Raw genomic sequence first — 22,201 nt, 5'->3', positions numbered from 1 at the left:
CCTTCCATCGTCTGCTATTGTTTGTGTGTGTACGTAAGAATACGTATTCGTAGTAAAAACATGGTTGCTGTGCGTGAGAGAACCTTACAATATACATGTTATTCAAAGCATGTTTTATATATATGTATATATATATATAATATGCGTGTACATATGTAAAATACATATATGCATACATATTACGTATGTACTTTTTTATTCCCAGTGGAAGCTTATGTGGTGCGAATCCTACATTAAACTCTGGTCCACGTCTCATATAACCTGAATGGTGCTGAACGAGACGCTAAATTCCAATATGTTATTTTTCTCAATGTATATACGTATATAACTTGACTAGCCCTTTCCTTTAAAGATCCGGATATTCTTAAAAATGGATGGAATTAAATCGAACAAATGTGATTTTTTTTTGGACCGATTGAAATCCCCTTTAAGTCAAAGTACTTAATTAATAAATAAAATCGTACATATCATAGCGAGAAAATGGCGTTTAAAAGGAGCATAAGTGATTTTACAACAAAGAACAATTCTTAAAATCTCATACTCCCATTCTAGGGATAAAAGCTTCCGAAATTGTTCAGGAAATGAGTGATGATATGGATGTGATCCAGGTAAGCTGTAAGCAAGTTAATTTGTTGCCAGGAGTACAAAGTGAGATTTTGAGTTTTTAACTAACTACCAAAGAGCACAGTTTAGTAAGAACATTTCTTCTTACCTAAATCTTCCAGCAAATTCGAAATTGGGGCCGCGGTGGCTCAGTGGTAGAGCGTTCACCTCTGGTGCTTGGGGACCCGGGTTCGATCCCAGCCCCTGCCAAGTGAACTTTGTGGTGGACAAACACCGTGTGCGTGGGTTTTCTCGGGGTTCTTCCGTTTCCTCCCACTTTCTTCATTCCACCATTTCATTCATTTCTCATTATCACCGTCTCCTTTAGCCTAACCGGCATAACCGTGGGACGTAAAACTTAAAGATTTCATTTCATTTTCAAATTCGAAATATTTGCTTATGATTTCGCAGTAATGCAAACTCCTTCTTTAGAGCCGGTGTTGGAAATTTTGTTGCTAAACCAATGAACCAGTGACGTAGTATGGAAATCTCCCATCCAGTTTATCTTGACAAGCAGTAGTAGAAAAAGCAATCTTCAAAATTTGGTTCTATGTTGTTCTTATTCCCCAAATTCCAATATAAAAATGATTAAAAAAAAAAAAAAAACTACCTAAACCTAGTAATAACTTAGCAACAAACTCGCAACTTGTATGAGAAAAAGTTTCTACCTCTAAAAGTTGTAAGAATCATTCTTGTGTCTTTAACATTATTTAGATATTGGGTGTTTTTACTGAGAAAATGTTTTTGAGAAAGGATCGTAAACTTTTTTTTTCCTGACTCTAACTAGTACTTCAAGATTATCAACTGCTTTCATTTTCTTTTCCGGTTAGCTAGTAACTTAAGATTATACAAACAATTTGATAACCTAAAAATTCACTGTCCCTAAACCTTTAATATTCTATACTTAATAGATATCGTGGAGATAATTACAAAGATAAGTGTATGAAATCTACGTTTTAAAATTTTCAAAATACATTGGATTAAAAAAAAGAAATAAAAAAATAAAATAAATTAATGAACTAGACATTTGTAAAAGATGTGCTATTGTACGTACTGATCTTCAGAAGAAGTTTTCCGTCTGATCGAAACGACAATAAATATCTCTATATTAATATATGAAATATAAAAGAGATCGCTTATTTGTGGTTACTCCCATAGGCGTAACTAGAGTGGGAGGGGGACAGGGAAAGGCTAGGCTCTCCTAAAACATCGTTGATCTCCCGACAATGTGAGTATTCTTTCGTCTCCGCCTCCGTCCTTTTGCTGCAAATAACTTCCAAACCTTTATGTCATGAAGACACTGCTATACTTGTAATAGGTGTGGACTCGCAAATTGCACCTTTCTAATTCGGAGGTGAAGCATAAAATAGACGAAGAAGCTATTGTTGTTGTTAAGTTGCAGGGGGGGAGACTAATTTTTATCCGTGTGTGCTTGTATTAAAAAAAAAAAAGAAAAAAGTTCGAGAAGTGTTGAAAAACACATTGTTTTCGACATGTATTATTTATTTATTTATTTTTACACAAAACACAGAGGTTATATTACTTTATGAAAAGTATAAACTAGTAGAACCTTACCAGTAGTACAGTTACTGAAGCGTTACATGATTTTATTTCAGCTTGTCGTATGAAAACACATCCCTTTTTGAAGCGCAGTTATACATAGTCAAACACTTCGGCATTTCTAGATACAGTTGTACTATTGAGAGGTAAAAGTAGTATGACTTATTTTTAGCCGAAATAAGAACTCCTTTCAAAGGCTTTCTACCGTTATAAAGAATTTATTTCGCTCAAAATTCTCAAATCGTGGTTATTTCCTGGAGATTCGATACGAGAAGTCCACCTTGAAAGGTTATCGTTTCCGTCTGTAGAACGCAAACACAAAATTCAATACGAGACCTCCGGGTCCCAGAAAAGTGCGTTCCAACAGTGGAAGACGCACTGGAAACGATTTATTAATAGAGAAGCAAATTATTTTGAAGAAGAGAAATAGAGAAGCAAATTATTTTGAAGAAGAGAAATAGAGAAGCAAATTATTTTGAAGAGAAAAATTGAAAAACGGTGGCTCAATGGTAGAGCGCTTACCTCTGGTGCATGGGGTCTGGTTCGATCCCCTGCCAAGTAAATTTGTGGTGACCGTCCGTTGGTTTTCTCAAGGTACTACCTTTTCTCTCATTCCATCAATTCTTTCACGATCATTCTCTTGCCTTAATTATCTGTCTCCCTTAACCTAAAGGGCATAATTGTTAAACTGAAAAAAAGAAGAAAGAAATTTCATGTACTATATATATATATAAAGACAACATAAAGATTTCTGTCGACAATTGATGATAGGCTAAGACACTTGAAACTGATTGCGAACGAGTGGTAGTCTATATCGACTTGAAAATGATTGCGGACAGAAATCTATTGCGGACACATGCTAAAGGAACCTTTCCGGTATGTACTGGTATGAAATAAATAACACGAAATATACAACCATGATATTACCAATTTAAAATGACGGAATAGGACATTTCGAAGCAAGTGTGTGTTTTCTTTTGCAGAAGCACGTGTCATAGTGTATTCATACATATGTAGTATATTTCCAATGGAATTCATAAGTGATTTAGTATATACATATCTTGAACTCATTGTAGTGCCAGCGTGAAGGGTACAGTAAGTGTAAACGTAATAATATTTCGATGGAAGAGGATCCAAACTTTTTGCAGTGATTCAGATCCTACTTTAAGCTATAAGATAAAGGGTGTAAGTCATTGTTCTACTGCCTTGAGAGAGATTTTCAGATTTCTCAATGGCTCCTTAAAGGAAACATGACGTAGTTACTGAACTGTGCTTTTGAGTGCACAGGTTAAAACTCAAAATCTTACCTTGTACACCTATCTTTCATTATCCTCATAATATTTGAATCCTCTGTGGAATCATCCTCAAGCGCAGAAGTCATGTTACCTGAAATCTGTTTTTATTACATTATTATATCACTTCGAAACTTGTAAATAAAAAAATCGGCACCAAGTGTTCCACGGTACACTTCTGTAAATTCTGTTCATTAACCTTGAAAATTTGTGCAATCAAACTTTTGCCTTTACTTCTGTAGCTTGTTCAGTGTCCACTGATGTTATTGCTTAAACCTATTTACGGGTTTGCAAAATAGTGGAATAAATAGCCATTTACTCTTTCCGCACTTAGAGCGCTGAAAATGTCAATTGAGTAATTTTTGTTTGAAACCACCTTTGTACAATATGCACACTTAATCATTTACTCGTTTGTTCCTATAATTAAATAGTCTTTTTCTTCTTTAACAACTGTTACTGAAAGCTATGTTACCAGGCTCATATTATTGGTGATTGTGGGCATTTCTTAAGTTCTACCTGAGAGTCTTTCTGATCGAACCAGTTTATCGATTGTCATTTGTAGTCCATAGGATTAGCATGGAGCTAGATGGAATTCGGAATGTTCCGTTAGAATAATATCCATTTTTAACATGACCTCTCCCCCCCTTTTTTTTCTCACGCAAAGTTCTTCATAAGAAGAGTAACCAAACGCTTGCTGTAGCCTTATATTTTTAACGCTGATTCTTAATTTTCTCGTTTCTTTTTGTTTCATCCTTCCTTATTTTTTTTCATTTCTGGTTCGAAGGGGAAGGGAGTCCGGACCCACCCTTTGGCTACGTGCCTGGATACAAGGTAATATTTTGAGTTTGAAACATGACCGACATGACACATGACGTGTAATTACCGACTGTTTGTAAAAAGAGTTGTGAATCAAACCCATTATTTCGAGCTGCAAAAACATATCATTGGTAAATTACTGCCTTGAGAGAGACTTTTCAGATTCCTCAATGTATTCGTTACAGGAAACCTGATGTCATTACAGACTTTGAAACTGAGCTATCATTTACGCATTCCATGACCGGCAATTAACTCGTTACTGGGACCCATTTGACGTAAGCAACTGTTGTCGGGTAACGTCGTTACACTTTGCGAGTATCGAAAGAGTTACAATCGTTCACGTAGGCGCTGCGTATTCTTGAACAAGGGAGGATCGAGAGAACTTCTCAAATTTTAAAGCCTAATGCTCATAATAGGTGGTAGTACTTCGAAATGCCTTCTTCATTTGTATTATGTATGTCTCACTTTTTTATATATATATTATTAATATATCTTTGTTCATAATCAGATCACATCACCTCCTTTTTAGTTTAAAGTTTTGCGTACTCTTAATATTAACTCAGTGGATATCTGCAAACTTTTCATATGGAATATGGATATTGTTAGAATAGGCAGCTATGTTTTCTGTTATTCGTTGCTGTTAAAATGTTCTTTAAATGGACAAATATTGAATCAGGTGCGTAAAATAATAAATTGATAATGATTTCTGTACATAATAGTTAGAAAAATTTTATATGCATCTACTTAACTGTTGCTGAGCAGAGTAGTTTACTCTCGAAATATCTACTTATATTTAAGGGCAAACTTCTGAAGAAATAAATAAAGAAAAAAAGTATTCACGAAAAGTCAGATCATCTATATGGAAATAGAATAGCGATATTTCATTGCCTAAAATAACCCGTCATTGAAGGAAAAATCGAAATAAATAAATAAATAAAATAAATCGAGTAGTTTTGAAACTTGGCAAGTTGTGGTGGGAGTACTCTAAACGACATACTAAAATTCCCCGTGGGTGAAACGGTCAGCAGGCGGTAGGGGAGTGTTTAAAGATAACTATTTTCAATCTTAAAAAAAACTGTGGGGTCTAGCAAGAAACATTTCAGGTTTAAAATTAAACTATATTAAATTTCGTACGAAAATAGTCCTATACATTTGGGGGGGGGGGGTAAAATCAACAGTTTAGAAAATAGAGGGGGATAAGAAGTATATATTTCAGAAAATTCTTATTGTAACCGAAACTGTTCAGGTAACTGTCAAAAACCTATACAATAATATACAAAGGCAATACTAGAATACTAGGTGTATTCAAATTATAACACCTCCAGTTTTTTTCTCAGAACTGGTAACATATAGGAACGTGTTGTTTGTTTTAAAATACGCGAGCACTCATTGTTAGTTCGTGACAGAGATAGCAACACCGTATACGGCACACAGAACTGTAGCGGCAGCGGTGAGAGTTTTTGATACTTACGATACTCGTAAAATGGCGTCGTTTTCATTACAAGAACACCGCGTAATCATTCGTTTTCTTCATTTGCATGGTTGGTGTGACACCGCTTGAAATTTATTGCCATTTGAGTGATATATTTGATGATAGTGTCATGGATGCTACAGTTCAAAGAAGGCAGAACGTCGTGGAGAAAGTTTCGGAGGATCGCCGAATGAATGTGGAACACATTACCTCCAAAGTTGGCATTTCCGTGGAATCTGTGCACACAATCCTGCATAAAGACCTGAAAATGCGGAAAGTGTCCTCCAAGTGGGTGCCACGAATGCTGACGGACGACTACAAGACTGCGGTCGTGGCATGTTGTCAGACAATGTTGATACGTTATCACGGCATGAATGGCACTTCCTTTTCATCGATTGTGACAATGGATGAGACATGGCTGCCGTTTTTCAATCCTGAAACGAAGCACCAGTCTGTTCAATGAAAGCACCTAGATTCTTCACCACCACCACCACCTCCTCCACCCCGACACACACACACAAAGCCAGTGCTGAAAAAATGGCGATGTTCTGGGACAGCGAGGGAGTAATCTTTACCCATTGCGTTTCAAAAGACACTACGCTGACAGGCGCATCTTACGAAGATATTTTGAAGAAGGTACTTCCAGCATTTCGTGAGAAACAACCGGAAAAGGCTCTATGTGTGCTCTTCCACCAGGACAACGCACTAGCGTATCGGGCGAACGTGACGCAGCAGTTTCTTCATGACAGCAACTTCGAAGTGATTTTTCATGCTCCCTACTCACCTGACCTGGTTCCTAGCGACTTTTGGCTGTTTCTAACGATGAAAGACACTCCCCATGGTTGCACACACTAGCCATACTGCTATTGCATCAGCGATTTTCCAGTGGTCAAAACAAACTCCTAAAGAAGCGTTCGCTGCGGCCATGGAATCATGGTGTCGACGTTGTGAAAAATATGTACGGCTGCAGGGAGATTACGTTCAGTAGTGACACAAGTTTGATAGTTTTCGTGTGATAAGTTCGTGAAAAAAAAAAAAAAAAAAAGTTATAACTTGAATGCACCTTCTACACAACTTTGTGACCAAATACACTAACACAGACACAGGCACAGGCACTGACACATACCACTTATGTACGAATCGCTTGCGCGTCGCATTTCACTTCTTGCGTAGTCCTCCTAACGCTCCTAGCATGTGCAAACGTGGCCTTAAGGGTCTAGTGTTCTTGCATTATACTCTCATTTGTAGGTACACAGTGTACGAAAATGACTTTTATTATGTAATGAGAATGTGAGTAATAAGTGTGATGTAGTTGTAAAAGGGACAGAGGGTTAATGGAGGCAAGTATTGCAAGGAAGAATGGGAAACACTGAGTTCTTAGAGGGAAGAATGATGTTGTTGTTCATCCTTCTTGTGTACCAACCGAGACTTGAAAGTAGCTGCTTTAGAGCAAAAGTCTTCAACATCATATTCTATCCCCTGCACTTTTCAACCACTATCATACGCTGTATAGCTACTAATGTCAGAGTAAAACACGAACACTAGACATACAGGCTACGTCTGTGCACGCTCGGAGTGTCAAGAGTACTAAACAAGACGTGCAAGCGACTCGTACAAAAGCGGCCATGCGTTGGTGTGTTTGTGCACGAAATTGTGTATTACCTTTGTATATTGTTGTATATGCATGAGGTGTTTTAATGAAGGTCACCTGGACACTTCTAGTTACAATAAGAATTTTTTTGAAACTTGTACTTTGTCTCTCTCTATCTTCTAAACTATTGATTGTACTAATACTAATAGTGAAGCGTGTTTGGCTAGACCCCATTATGTTTTGAGATATGTAAGAAGAACTTAAAAAAATCAACATTCAAAACCTCCTCCACCGCTTGCCAACCCCATACTCTCGGAGACTTTTAATATGTTTTTTGGGCACTTTCTCCACAATGGTGCCAAATTCGAAAACATCACGATTTATTTTTTCTAATCATCGTTTTATGGTCTTCGTTGACTGGACTAAATAACAATGAAACTCAGTTGATTCATAATAATACAATCAACAATTTTTGAGGTATAATACAGCTGACAACCTTTCATCATACGTCTGGAGCACACCGTAATAGAACATTCGATTTTAACAATCGTGGAATACATTTTATTGTAGTAGAGCTGTGAATTTTCTTGCTTTTAAAATACATGACTTAGTTGTCTGACTATCTGGATAGATTAAGAATTATCACCATTCTGTTTCCCTCGAGGACCGTTATTTCGTTATTTTGAGTATTTTGATTATGAAAGTAACAATTTAAGAGAACGGCAAAAAGTAATCCAATTCTAACATAAAGGAAACGATTTCGATAGGTAAATTTGTGAAAACTTTATCAGAACTAAATTGTAGAGATAATTAGAGTGAGTAGAATTTTGTGTAGCTATATTTGTGCTTAAGTTGACCTTGATGTAACAATAAACCTGATACCAAACCTTTTCAACTTATCCTATAGAAATCCTATCAACGACTTCCCCCTCCCACCATTGCCTCTTGTCTACCCACGCAGAGGGGGTCCTAAGATGTCGAGTGGTCCTCTCCTTCCTCGTGTTCATCGTAGGTAAGATTTTACGCGAGAAAGATCTAAGCACACTTGTCTTGTGCCTTCTCTGCCAGTATTTTGACTTGCATCTTTTGCAGTAGATTGTTGGATCTCATGATTCTCTTTGCTTGTCACGGTATGAAATTTGAAATTTTAGACGTAACATCTGTAATGTTTTTCAGGTACTGCATATAAGGATTAAATAACATAATTTACTTTTATTGTTGGATATGATTGCCTGTTTTTGTTTATCTTTCTCTTTCAATTGTAGCAAAAATAGATATAAGGCCTAACTTGTTACTTAAAACATTTATATATTTAGTTATCATGATTTCTTTTGGTAAAAACTAAATTGCATACAGACGTTTTTAAATATCTGAATATCGATTTATGGAATGTACATCATGTATTTATATGCACTAATCAATTAATGCATTTTTGTTTAAGGATTTTTTTAGATTTAAAAAAATAACAACGTTTATAAACATGTATATATTTGTTTGTATTTTCAAGTGTAAATGCCTGTTACTAGTAAAGTAATTCCTTAAAGCAGTCTTGGTTGTCACACCGATAGAATATTTTGGTTACCGTCGAACATTTTTTTAATTTTTATAAATATCCTCGCATATACGTGTTTTCGTTTTTTGTACAAACAATTGCATTTTTTTTTAAGATTAGATCCTAATATAAACTTTTTGTTCTGTGATATTCTCATTAAAATAGGATATTTCTAAATTCTGTAGTAGTCGAATTCGTTTGAGTTATGTGTATTCGGAAATATGTGAAGAAACATAATTAAAAATTATATATGCCATGGACTGTGTGTAAATTCACCAGAGCATAGTTGTTCATCTCCCGAAGAATGAAGTAACCATTTGCTTCGCAACATTGCGTAAAAGATTTGGTTTCATTGGTTTTGGCTAATGTTGGAACATTCGTACAGCATTGTCGGATTCACATGAATAGATCCAATTTCATCACCCGTGATGTAGCACACAAGATTTGATGCACCTGCTTTGAACAGTTTGAGGATAGTCTTGTACTACATCATACGGGCGTGTTTTTGCTCTTGAACTAAATTGTGAGGAATCTAACTAGAACGTCTTTTTCACACATACATATAAAGAATTGTTTGTATTTGACTTATCCCAGTATCTAAATGTGCCTGAATTTCACAAAATGGCACATGTCGATCACACTGAATTAACATACGCTGACGATGTTCTCTTGCACTGTGGCTGTCGCTGAGCGACCTTCACGACATTCGTCACAGGCTATCGCTGCCACTCGAAATTCTTGAAATGAACTCTAATTGGTTATTTTGTTGTTGTGTTAAACTGTGTCGAAAGTCATAATAAATTAATGCACGAAAATGTTCTCTGGTCAGATCCATTTTTTCCACGGACTTCCTCACTTCATACTGTTCCTATCAGACAACAGCAATAATTAATAGTTGGGAAGCTACTTCTTTATTGAACACACATCATACCTCATAAATATAACAATTTCCAACATATTGCAAGTTTCCTAAGACTGAATTCCCGAAACTTTCAGTGCAACTCTTGTAATTTTAATATAATTTTGTTCAGCTATTTATCTGTCCAGTGCAGAACACTTTAATAACATAATACACAGAGAATAATCTGAAAGAAATTTATTCCCGCCACCAAACTGCTGAATTTACTGTCTGCGAAAATATTCCTTCTTTCATTTCACATTTCTTATTTCAATTATAACTGAAGCTTATTACTAATAAAAATAAAATGATGTACGCCTTCTGTATCCACAAGAACTTAGTTAAGTTCTGATGATAGCATTTGAAAGAGACAGAAAAATTGCATTATTTATTCTTAACTAATAAGAAACCGAAATATTTTAAATTAGCGTGACGTTGCATGAATAGAATTAAAAATTAAGGGTGCGCATTATGTTTGAAGTTCGCATATACTGCTCTCTTGATAACGTACTGTCACGAACTGAACTCTGATCGCCTCAAACATACACTCACTACTGATATTTTTGCAATATATTACTGATTTTTTTTTTCCGAATGGGAACTAAAATATTTCTAATCGGTGTTCAGTTATCCTTTTTTCATTTGCTTTGAACTGTCACTTTTAATAAACTAAATAGTCTTTATTGACATAAGCATGTGAACTGAGCAGCGTTTGAATTATGAAAAATGGATACTAATTATTTTTGTACTAAATCATTCAATTTACAGATTTCTTATTTATTTATTTTTTTCTCGTTATTTCAGAAATGATTTTTAAAAACTATTTCAGGTGAAGAAGCTGTGCATCTTTCTATATATACCGTAACACAATGCAGTAAATGTTCATCGTATAGAGTTGTTTATTTCCGTGTATTTATAGACCTACTCACAATGTTCAGGGACACTGGACTTGACACTCCACTTCGTCGGGTTTCGTCCAACTGGGACAAATGTGACTTCAGTCATCTACGTTAATAAAATTGCTCAATTCGATGAGAGGACATTTATACAATTTATAATTGAGAAAGACAAAATTCCTGGTATAAATTGTCTATAAAACGTAGCCACCATGATTTTAAATGTTGAATTAGATTCTTCGTTAAGTACCCTACAAATATGAATTTATTCATTTATTTATAAGTGAATATTACAGTACCATGAATATTACTACTGTGGATCAGCTCGTAACCTAAGTTTGGACTTATGTGATGGCGAAGAAAAAAAGGAATGTTTTTATATGATGCATTAAAAATGTTACAGGCGAAGATAAAATAAAAAAATGAATAAAATATAATCTCAAGAACGATTACTTTGGAATTAAAAGTCTCCGTTTTCTAGAAATTATAATTTGTGCGTTGTAAATACAAGATTCTATTCTTTACTCTGTCTAATTCAGTTCTGGAATTTTAACTCAGAAACTGCTAAACGTAAGCTTTCAGATTCAAATCCTGTCAAGGGGTGTAGGTAATCGATCAAGGATTTTTCATTCTACCGTTGATTTTTGGCAGTAGTGACAATTGTAGGACGGCAGATATTGCTTTCACAGTCCCATAAAACTGCACAGTGATACCACAGGATTTCAGAAAATAGTTAAAATTTCGTGCAAGCTTGTTAGAAAGAGAAAAGAAATTGCTGTATCTAATATTTATAAAACAAAATTTTAGTGTTAGAACAAAACCGTATCAAAATAGCTGGATATATCAAAATAAAAGGTCTTACGTGATTAAAAAAAAAAAAAAAAAATGCATTTTCATGAATTAGAAGACTAAAACAGAAACATTGAAAATAATACACAGCCGTAACTCTCAACGTCGAACTACTTAGCTGCGGGAAGAAAAATATAGCCGATAGAGAGGTCCAGTCGTGCATCACTGTTATTTTGAATGTTATCCAAACTTCTGTTCAGTGACAGATGGCAAGATCTCTCTCCTGATTTTTTTCTTCTTTCTTTCTTCTCTGTGCAATCCGTTGATGAACAGTTTTATCTGTGAGAGCTACGTATCTCTTTTTCCTCACTGTGTATATATTCTAAATAACGTATAAGTAACCCGAGTTTTCGGTAGTAGACGTTCAGAAATATATTTCTAAATAAGAACAACGAATGGAATTACAAGTATTTATTAATACTAAATTCAGCTCTAGTGTTACAGCTTGTGTAGAATTACTGTTGAGCAGATTTTTATGGCTTGAAATTAAATTTCGAAAAGTTTCACACGTCTCTCCTCTTCCCCTCAAGAATTCTGTAAATACTCAGACCAGCATCAAAGTCGAGGCGCTTGAGAATTTCTCTCAGCGTAGTATAATTTGAATATACCTTGTTCATATAAAATTCCGTATTTTGAGCGTACAACACCTGCGGATGATGGAGTTAAGTGAATTGAATCATTCACCACCTGTAAATCTTGAAGAGAGGAAAAGAGTTTAATTCTGAAGGAACCAGGTCCATAGTATAATTCTCCCAGTCAAATTGAATATATTCATCACTAGTGTGTGTGTAGCAACATGGCAACAAACGCTATCGTGAAGTAATCTGACGTTTGAAGTTTTGTATGTCTGTGTGGCAATGGAATATGGCAACTTCGTTAGTGTCAGTGCATAGGTTGTTGCAGTAAAGTAGTCCTGGCGGGACGGAACAGAACCAGGCGAACACTTTTCGTATCTCAGAACACTTGGCATTAGAACATTTCGAGCAGGTTGGATACTGATTTTTATTTATTTTGAAAATAGGAAATCGAAATATTTCTATGCCATTCTTTACTGCTTCGTTTCGGGAATGTAGAGAAGATATAGAAATGTATTCTTTACTTTCATGGCCCATTACTGTATCTTTCAGAAAGTATGTCCAAGTGCTTAATGCATTCAAGTAGTCTAAGGATGACATTCTATACTTACTTATCAGGTTCTTGGTCACCTATTGCATACTAATTTTTCGAAAGTCTAATTTATCACGGATAGGATCGTATACATCGTAGAAAATGATGAACTCGTGCTGATGTTAGCAGGTGGATCCATTCCAAATTGTCTCCTCAGTGCTTCTGACAGTAGTTGGTATTACAACTATTACAGGTTGACCAAATTGAGGTGAATTGGTAAGGCTTACCCTTTCCTTGTAAAAAAAAAAAAAAAAAAAAAATCCATATGGCGGTTCTGCTGTAGCCTATGCAGCAGTGTATCATTCAGCACCAGACACTTCCACCATTTCGTTGTGAATTTCAGTCGGAGTTCTTCCGTTTAGCGCGCAAAAATGTAGCCTCACTTCAATACTCTTCCCGTGTTAAGTTTTTGTTATGTTGATACTACTACTTCCACCAAGGCGACGAACGATCCAACTATACCGTTGCTACATGCTACTTATACCCTCTTGAGAGAGATAATATGCGTTGTTTTTCAATTTCTCCGCATATTTCTACATTATTCGTAGAAGTTGGGGACGTGGTAGAATATTGTATTAATCTTACGTATACATGAAGATCGTTTTGTTGTATGTATCAAGAATGAACATGTATATTATGTATAAAAGCCGAGAATGAAAATGTCAGCAAATTTCAATGATTTGTCCTCTTTACAGTAAATCTGCTGTGAAGAAATAGGTTGTAATTCTGTTTACATACATAAGCATTTGAACTTCAAAGGATTGGCTAATTGCTAAAGTAACTGAAATGATAATTGATTTTGTTTTGAGGTATCGAAATAAGTTTTTCATAGATAGTTTTTCATAACTCGTGACGGAAAGTTTTTCATAGATATTATTTAGTACGTAACACTTACAGGTATTTTTCTTTTAGATGGTTAGAAAGATGCACAGCTTTCATATGCCTTATTGGCCTAAATCAACAAGTAATAAACTTAACATTTGACTTTTAAACCGTATTTTTATATTATGCATTTATATCTTTGCATGTTTAGGCATGGTGATATCATATAACTTTATCAGCTTCCAGAAACAAAACACAAAAGTCCTGCATGGAAACATGCTGTACACCTTATGGTAGTCTGCAGCATGACATAACTACAAACACAACAGTTGACTAATGGAAACTTGTAGTAAAAATTTCAGGAATGCTACTTTGGTTATGATACAGGCACATACATTGCTGCATTTGAAATATAGGAATGAAACTGAAAGAATTCAGTTGGAATTTAAACACACATGGACATAAAAGTTATAAAGAATGAAATACACAAAAAACTGGCTTTCGGCGATGATTCATTGTCAAGTAGGAAGGAAGAAAGGAGAGAATGATATTGTTTCAATATAGTTATATGTATAACAATGTTAGTTTCTTTTTTTAGGTAGTGTATTGCCTATTTTTATGTAGTCCAGTTTAACCATCTAAGTTCATTATTCTTAATCCGTGAGAACTTTGTGATGGACAAACACCGTGTGCGTGGGTTTTCTCGGGGTTCTCCCGTTTTTTCCCCCACTTTCTTCATTACACCATTTCATTCATTTCCCATTATCACCGTCTCCTTTAGCCTTGCCGGCATATCCGTGGGATGTAAAACTCAAAGATTTCTTGATCTCTGAGAAATACACCCAAGTGCTCAATCTGAATGTAAAAGATTATTTGACAATTTTGAGCCCTTCACTATTCCACCTGTGAAGGTTTGGCCCCTCAATTTTAATATTATTCATGTTTCATGTTTTAGATAGTGTAAGAAATTCTGTGCAACAATACATAGTCTAAAATTAAAGCTAATAAGTACACCTAACTGTGGAGAGATGTTGCTTGATTCATGAAAATACAAAGGAACGGCAATAACACGTAAAAAACGCGATATTTTAACGAAAAGTATCCTAGGATTTAGGCTCATAAAATTATTTTCAACAACAGTTTGTTCAGAGGTTCGAACTAGTGACTGAAAATCTTTATAGCTAACCCATTAAAAAAAAAAAAAAAAAGTATTAGTTTAACTTGTTTTCAATAGGATGTCAAAATATTGGAGGAGATATTTCCTTCTGTACCAGTGTCTGTAAATAAACTTCTAATAAGTTACTATTTCTGCGATAGAAAGATCAGTTTCAAGATGACGGAAGCATGCGTCTATGAAGGACTTCACTATTCCTTTCATAGGAACACTTTTTGGTGTATCTACATGCATCTACAGACATGCATTAATAGATTTTCTGTTATATTGCTTTATGCTATTATAAATGTCAAGAAATATTCAGAAATATTCCGAGAAAACAGATCAGCGTTAATGCTAGTGAACCTAACTAAAATGATAGTTCTACTTGGTAATATATCCTCGCCGAAAGCTAGCTTCGAGTGTGTATGTATGTATATTTTGAGTATGTATGTATTTTTTGTTTGGTAAATTGTTTAAGAAAACTTACAATATTTTTGATTAGTATTTTGTAGAATGATGTGGACATAGTTCTTTGTGGTTACTTGCAATATAGTTGAAATATTAAAATTCTATTATTACATGTACAAAAGTCACCAGATAGGGAACCATCTTGTCATTTTTGAGATTGTGTGTAACTATAAGCGGTGGTCGAAATGAGACGGTATGCGGTGGTATGCTAGCCCGCCTCTGCTTTTTTAGTGATACCGTCTCTGGTTTTTCAATTATTAAAACGTACCATCACTGGAAAGTAGATGCTAAAATACCTTTAATTAATCCATTTTTTTTACACAATAAGTTACACTTTTTATACACATTTTTCAGAAAATTATCGGCGGGCGATCAAAGTCTCTCCATACCCTCCCCTCCATTACTACAGAGAAGCTCTCCAATGGTTTTCAATCATTATGTAAAAAGAAAAGGCAACATACCCTCACTGCATTTCAACATTTAGATAGCCGGTATGTCGAGTCAAAATCGTAAAAAAACATACCGCCTCTGCTTTTTTCCCCACTTCGAACACTGATTATAAGAATGAATTTACTAGGATTTAAGTAATCACTGAGTTTTAACTGTATGTCAGTTAACTCTACATATATCAATGTTTTAGTTAAATGGTATCGCAAAATGCAATTCATCTATCTATGATCATAAATTTATTACTGAACTGAGCTCTTTTTGCGAGATAAAACAGTATATCATTGTCTTTCCCTTCAGGTACTTGTTAAATTGTGATGAACAAAATCTATTACAGACTAAAATCATATTAGGTGAGATTAGCCGTAGAATTGACAGCGTAGAGACTATAGACTATATTCGCTTCGACATTTTATTCCTTCTATGGCATTTTCAAGATGTAAGACCCGAACGTATTTTTCGAAAATTATATATGTACATGTAAACTTCAGACATATGTAAACTTGAGCAGTATTCTGTCTTCTATACCCTTCAAACCTTTAAAAGAATGGAGAAACGAACCGAATCCGAGTACCATTTGACTACAATATGAATTAATGTGTATACTTAAGATATATTTGTGTCGTGAAAATATATATAATCTACATTCCATGGACTGAGTAATTTCAGTTCACCGTTTCTTGACGGCATTACAAATTAAGCAGTTAATTATAGCTCCTTATTGATACCTTTAAAACCAGCTGTGAGTTTAGACAATCTGTGGAAAATTGAAGTTAGTATATATATATATATATATATATATATATATATATATAACTCTATGGCCTATGAAACCCGGAGGTTCAATGCCGCGTTCACAAAAGCTCTCCACTGACTTCTATCCTTAGCTAACTGCATCCAGTTTCTACTTGGTATTCCAATCTCTGCGAGATCCATTTTAATATTGTCCTCCCATCTGCGCCTAGGTCTTCCTAATGGTCGTTTACCGATTGGTCTTCCAGTCAAGACACTGAAAGCGTTTCTACTTTCTTCCATTCTAGCTACATGACCTGTCCACCGAAGCCTCCTAGACTTGACGACCCTACAATGTTGGGTAAACTATATAAATTATGTAGTTCCTCGTTATGAAGTTTCCGCCATTCCCCATTCCCGTTCCTCTTGGGTCCGAATATTCGTCTCAGGATCTTGTTCTCAAATACTTTTAGTCTATGTTCTTCCCTCAGAGTAAGTGACCATGTTTCGCAGCCATACAGAACAACAGGCATAATATATATATATATATATATATATATATATATATATATATATATATATATATATATAATATAATACAATATGGGGTGCACACCAAAAGTACATGTCGTTTCATTCTAATTTCCAAGATCAAGTAAATATAAGAAACCAACCTGTATCTATTTCTCAACAAACTCTTCCTCTTTATTGATACATAGTTCCCATCACTCCGTCGATTTTGTGTAGCATGTGCCGTAGTCCTTTTTGGGTGATATGCTTGAGATATTGGAAAACAGCACTCCCAGGGATGATCTATTGGCAAAATGGCGTTCACGAAGAATATCCTTAAGGTTTGCGAACAACCAGAAAGCACTTGGGGTAAATCTGATGAGTAGGATGAGTGTGGCAGTTCAATACCGTGGTCAGGCAAGAATGAGGTCACAACATTAGCACGGTGTGGTGCTACATTGTCCATGTGGAGGAGAAAATTGCAATTTGCCATTTGTGGTCGTTTCTCAGTCAATTTTGCCAAAAATTCTATATCCAAAAGTGTACGAAAATACTCGCCCGTAATTATTGGCCAAATTTGCAATTTTTTGGTGCATTTTTTGAATCATTCCCAAAATCCTTGGCCAAGATAGCAATCTTTTGATCCATTATTTGGATCATTCCTAAAATTCTTGTTCATATTTTCGGCAGTCTGTAACTCCGAAAGGAAACATTTGTTCACCTAGGTTGGTCTATACTTTTTGGCTTATCTTGGTGTTAGGAATCACCTCCCAAACGTTGTCGGTGTTGTTTTGAAACACCCTGTATAATATGTTGATGTTCTGACAGATGTTACGATGATACCAGTGATAGTAATGACCAGGCCCCATTCACTCACGAGGTGTGCGGTCCCGGACCTAGTCCTGAAAATTTTCAGGAACGGCATATTAAAAAGTAAATAAAAAAAAGATTGAAGTATGGTATGCGGGAAAAAGAAGTCGTCTACGAGAGAAATGTAAGACAGATCTATACTGAAAACAATTGGTATTACAGCGCGACCGAGTTTTCTCGTTACGATTCTACTGGCGCTAGAAGGAGAGTCCACGAGAGAGAAATTTAAGGGAGATTAATGTTCGTACCACAGAGGGACCGAGTTTTCTAGTTACAATTCTATTGGTGCTAGAACGAACAGAGGCTATTGGTTATTGGTTTCAACCATTATCCATACGTTGGTTCTATACGCCCCACCTCATTGCTGATGGCTGAATGTAAGTTGACTTGGCTGTATTGTTAGTCCTATACTGAATACAATAAAACAGGGGAGATAATTACATTTTCTAGGGCCAGGGAGAGGGACGCAAAATTTTCTTGGGTCTAGGGGCATAGAATACCTAAATATGTACACTCATGTCCAAAATGATTGTCGCATATCTATAACTGTCTTGTAAGAATATAATTTGATAATGATTTTGCAGGGTACTTTTAATAGTGATACTATGTGTATAATTGGGAAATGTAAATTTGTGGTAAATTTCATAGGAAAAGAATTATAAATACGAAAATTAGAGTGAGTAAAACAAAATGTTGCTAAATGGACAAGAAAGTTTTATTTTCGTACTATTGTTCTTATTTACTGCTCTTTTGACATGAAATTTACCACATACATGTCTTTGCCGATTACATACATACTAACATTATAAGAAATACGGGGCGAATGCGTTATCAAATTATATTTCTACAACAACATATTTATAGACATGCGACAATTTTGGACATGACGATGACATCCGTATGTGCTCACAACGTTACATATTCCCTGTCATATAATCAAATTATAACTACTGTGTTTTAACAATATAAATAATTTAGGCGTGTATTTTAACGAAATAATTCACTATATAGCTTAAAAATCCAAATGTTCCTTTATCGTAGAAGCAAAACCTAGCCAGTGTATTCTATGTTATTCGAATCAGATCGATCGAACGGTTATCTCATTTTGCTTTCACATGCTGCATCCAGTTTCTACTTGTGCTCATAATAATCCGCTCAAATTTTAGTCCACGCTACTTTATTTTAGAATGTCAATATCATACTTAATACTTTGTATTTTCAGTTGTTAGTAGCGGAAGGATTACTTCAATATACAGTTGTGCTCGTCGAAAGTTGAACGGTATCGTTTAGAAAAAGCTTACACTGAAATGTTATAGGAAAAATGTGATTCTTCACTGCGTACTCTAAATCTACATTGCATGCTCATGTACATTATTCAACTTTCTGTAATGAGCATGGATATTTTAAAAGAAAGGTTCAATTTGATTTTATTGAAACCATCAATATACCATGAAAGTGAGATTACTTCACGAGTTTAATTCATACATATATTGCAAGTAGCTACAATGTAATGGGTAAGGATATAGATTTTTAACTAAATAAAATCGGGGATGTTGAAAGCGCTCTTTATTACCAGAAATTTCTTATCTCGAGCTGTTACGTGTGATATAAGGAAGATGCTAATAAAAAATAAGTAAAATGAAATTTGTACATTGAACACAGCAAATGATATAACCCGACAGATGGTCAAGTTAGAGCAGTAAAAGCAAATAAACTCTATTAGTTCGTTCCTGCTCAAGTAAGCAAAATAAAATTAACCGTACTGTAAAATGTTATAGTAACTATTTTTGTACAGCTTATTGGATACGCATAATTTATGATACATACATTAAGAGAGAGAAATGAAATTTCTGGTATTACTAAATACGATTTTTTTTATCGTGGTTTTAGATTCGTTCTTGAATTTGCGGATTTCTGTGGGAATGCGTGCACCTATGTAGAAATGGTAATATTATTTCCAATTTGTTTTTTTAATTTTAATACAGTCCTGATGGCTCAGGAGATTCAGACTCCGAAGACCCTAACAAATGGGTTGTTGGTGGTGTTCTCGGTGGAAAAGGGACATTCCTACAATTTCGGTGCAGTGCTTTAGCAGATCGACCATCCAATCCGCCAGCGTACATACTTCACATGACCTACAAGACAGTCCAAGCCGAAACGAAGCTTCTTGGAGCAGTTCTTCATGCACATGGAATGAGAGAGGTAAGTACGAATACATTTTTTTTTTTTCATGCACGATTTATTTCTTCGTGTTTTATATTGTGAGACTGTATTGTCTGATACATTATTAGTTAATACCTCGTTGAAGAACATTATAAGAATTGACAGTTGTTTAGATATGTCAGTAGTCCATATCTTACTATTGTGAAAGATCCATGCGCTTAAATTATTGTGATTTTTTTTCTAAAAGAGAAAAATGAGAAGCTTTTACCGTATACGCACATGTACATGCACATCGTGTTTGACCGTTAACTGAATTATTAAAGAGGAGAATTTGAAATAGTTTCCGCGTTTAAATGTGCACTATATCCATCAGGAACCAAGAAATGTCGTTATATTTTAGCTAACTTGATTTCTTAAAAACTTAAACTGTACAATATATGACAAGTAGTTCACCTCCCCGCTTCATTAGGTGAAAACTTTTATTCCAGTATTAGAGGCTTTCTATTTCAAGTATTCCTGTGCTGGCGCTGCTGTTGATGTGTATTTTCCCGTACCTCCCTCGAAAGAGGAGGGACAAGTTGCTCTGACCGAGATCCTTTAATAGTTGAATGCGGACAGGGTTGGCACAATGAATTATTTCATGGACTTCGCTGTGCACTGTCTTGGTAGCCACTCTAACTAGCGTATGATCTTCACTCGCCAAGGCCAAACGACTGAATGACAAACTGGCAACACAAGCGAGGTCATTGACTTCTTTCCCCAAAGCAAAGGGAAGGTTTCTTCCGAAAGAGGGTGGCGAGGGTGAAGCCGAAGTATGTTTCACGTGTTTTCCAAGGGCATACTTGAAATAGAAAGATTCTAGCGTATAAGAAAAAAAAAGTAAAAGAAAAGAAAATGCCCAAAGAGTAGACATACTAATTAACCCTTATCCGGGCAAGACATTTTTGTAACGTAAACGGGCAACCGGGGCCTATGAGGCCCAGTATATATTTTAAGTGCAGAATACACAAAATCAATGCCTATTGTCACTTACTGTTTAGACTAGTCTAGAATGTACCGGTATATATTTTTGTCAAGTAGCGAAACTTCGTGTCACGCTTTTGTAAGCCAAGCAGAATAGCAAATCCGGTCCAGACATTTTTGTAACGTAAACGGGCAACCGGGGCCTGTCAGGCCCAGTATATATTTTAAGTGCAGAACACTCAAAATTCAATGTCTGTTGCCGCATACTGTTCCGACTAAAGGTTACAATAGTCACGTGCTCAATATATAATTATGTGACAATTTGATCTAATATTTGACAGGAATTTCACTAAAGTTATACGGGGCCTCGTAGGCCCCGGTTGCCCGGTTACGTCAGAAAAAGATTTAAAAAAAAAAAAAAAAAAAAAAAGCTTTACCAACTCGATATGTTCATGATTTTAACTTCGACGAAAGATAGAAGAATTCAGTATTTTATGTCTTCGAAATATGTATGGTTATTGAGAAATTTTAGAAAAATGAAGCTACTGGGTTGCCCGGATAAGGGTTAATAGATCTCATTGGCTGAATAAAATGATAGAAAGGAATGAAGATCCTCGTATGTAATTTTCAAGAAAATCAAGAAAAAACTATTATTTAAAAAAGATAATTTAATTTAATTTTTGTTTTATTTTATTTTTAGTATATTAAAAAATTGATACTGTACGATAACCACGTTAGCCATTATCATGAAACTGACACTAAAGTATGTGCTAATCAACCTTTCCATTATGACACAGTACACAATATGGTTAATGTGATATACTTCAAAATTACGATTAACTTTTAAACCTTAATTTTTGTTTAATTATAATTATTGTTCAAAAATGATACATCAATCGATAGATAACATAGAGTTGAAAAGAATGAGGTGCTTGATAGAAAATGCTCATGCGTAGTTTTCGAGAAAATTGAGAAAAAATAAATTTTTATGGTGTTAAAATGGATGTCCTTCATTCTAATAATAATTGATAGTTTTCATTCTTCTGGAACAGATTGTTTATTTATTTATGTACTGTACATGTATTAGGGTGATTTTTATTTTTCAGTTTCCGAGGCTTTTTAGTTTCCTCCTAAAATGGTTCCATATCATCGAAGTAATCCATGAGAAAAAAAAAGTAGCTCAATTAAATAATAAGAATAAACCATCAGGAAATAAAAATGCACCTATATGACCGCAATTTGTATATTGTAACTGCATTCGAAACTTAAAGTGCTTGGGGCATCATTTAATATTATTCAACTAAGCTAATTTTTCTCATGAGCTACTTAGTTTTGATTCAAAACCATTTTAGGAGATTGAAGAAAAAAAAAAAAA

General features: G+C 35.0%; 1 protein-coding gene across 6 annotated transcripts in view; it reads left to right on the top strand.

Annotated features, from left to right (window-relative positions):
- The window catches only part of TTLL5 (Tubulin tyrosine ligase-like 5), a 462,868-nt gene that overhangs the window by 130,614 nt on the left and 310,053 nt on the right, over nt 1–22,201 (top strand). For 5 of the 6 annotated variants that reach the window (XM_081730322.1, XM_081730327.1, XM_081730326.1 and 2 more), the window contains 2 exons: nt 8,241–8,345; nt 19,686–19,902. In XM_081730322.1, coding sequence (XP_081586448.1) covers nt 8,241–8,345; nt 19,686–19,902 — 322 coding nt within the window. The remainder of the gene's footprint in view (nt 1–8,240; nt 8,346–19,685; nt 19,903–22,201) is intronic. The other variant, XM_081730323.1, reaches the window with a different exon arrangement.

The sequence above is a fragment of the Thermobia domestica genome, chromosome 11, assembly GCF_964235325.1.
Source record: "Thermobia domestica chromosome 11, izTheDome1.hap1.1, whole genome shotgun sequence".
Taxonomy (NCBI): domain Eukaryota; kingdom Metazoa; phylum Arthropoda; class Insecta; order Zygentoma; family Lepismatidae; genus Thermobia; species Thermobia domestica.
Note: the sequence above shows the minus strand (reverse complement) of the source record. Positions and strands in the feature narration are given on the sequence as shown.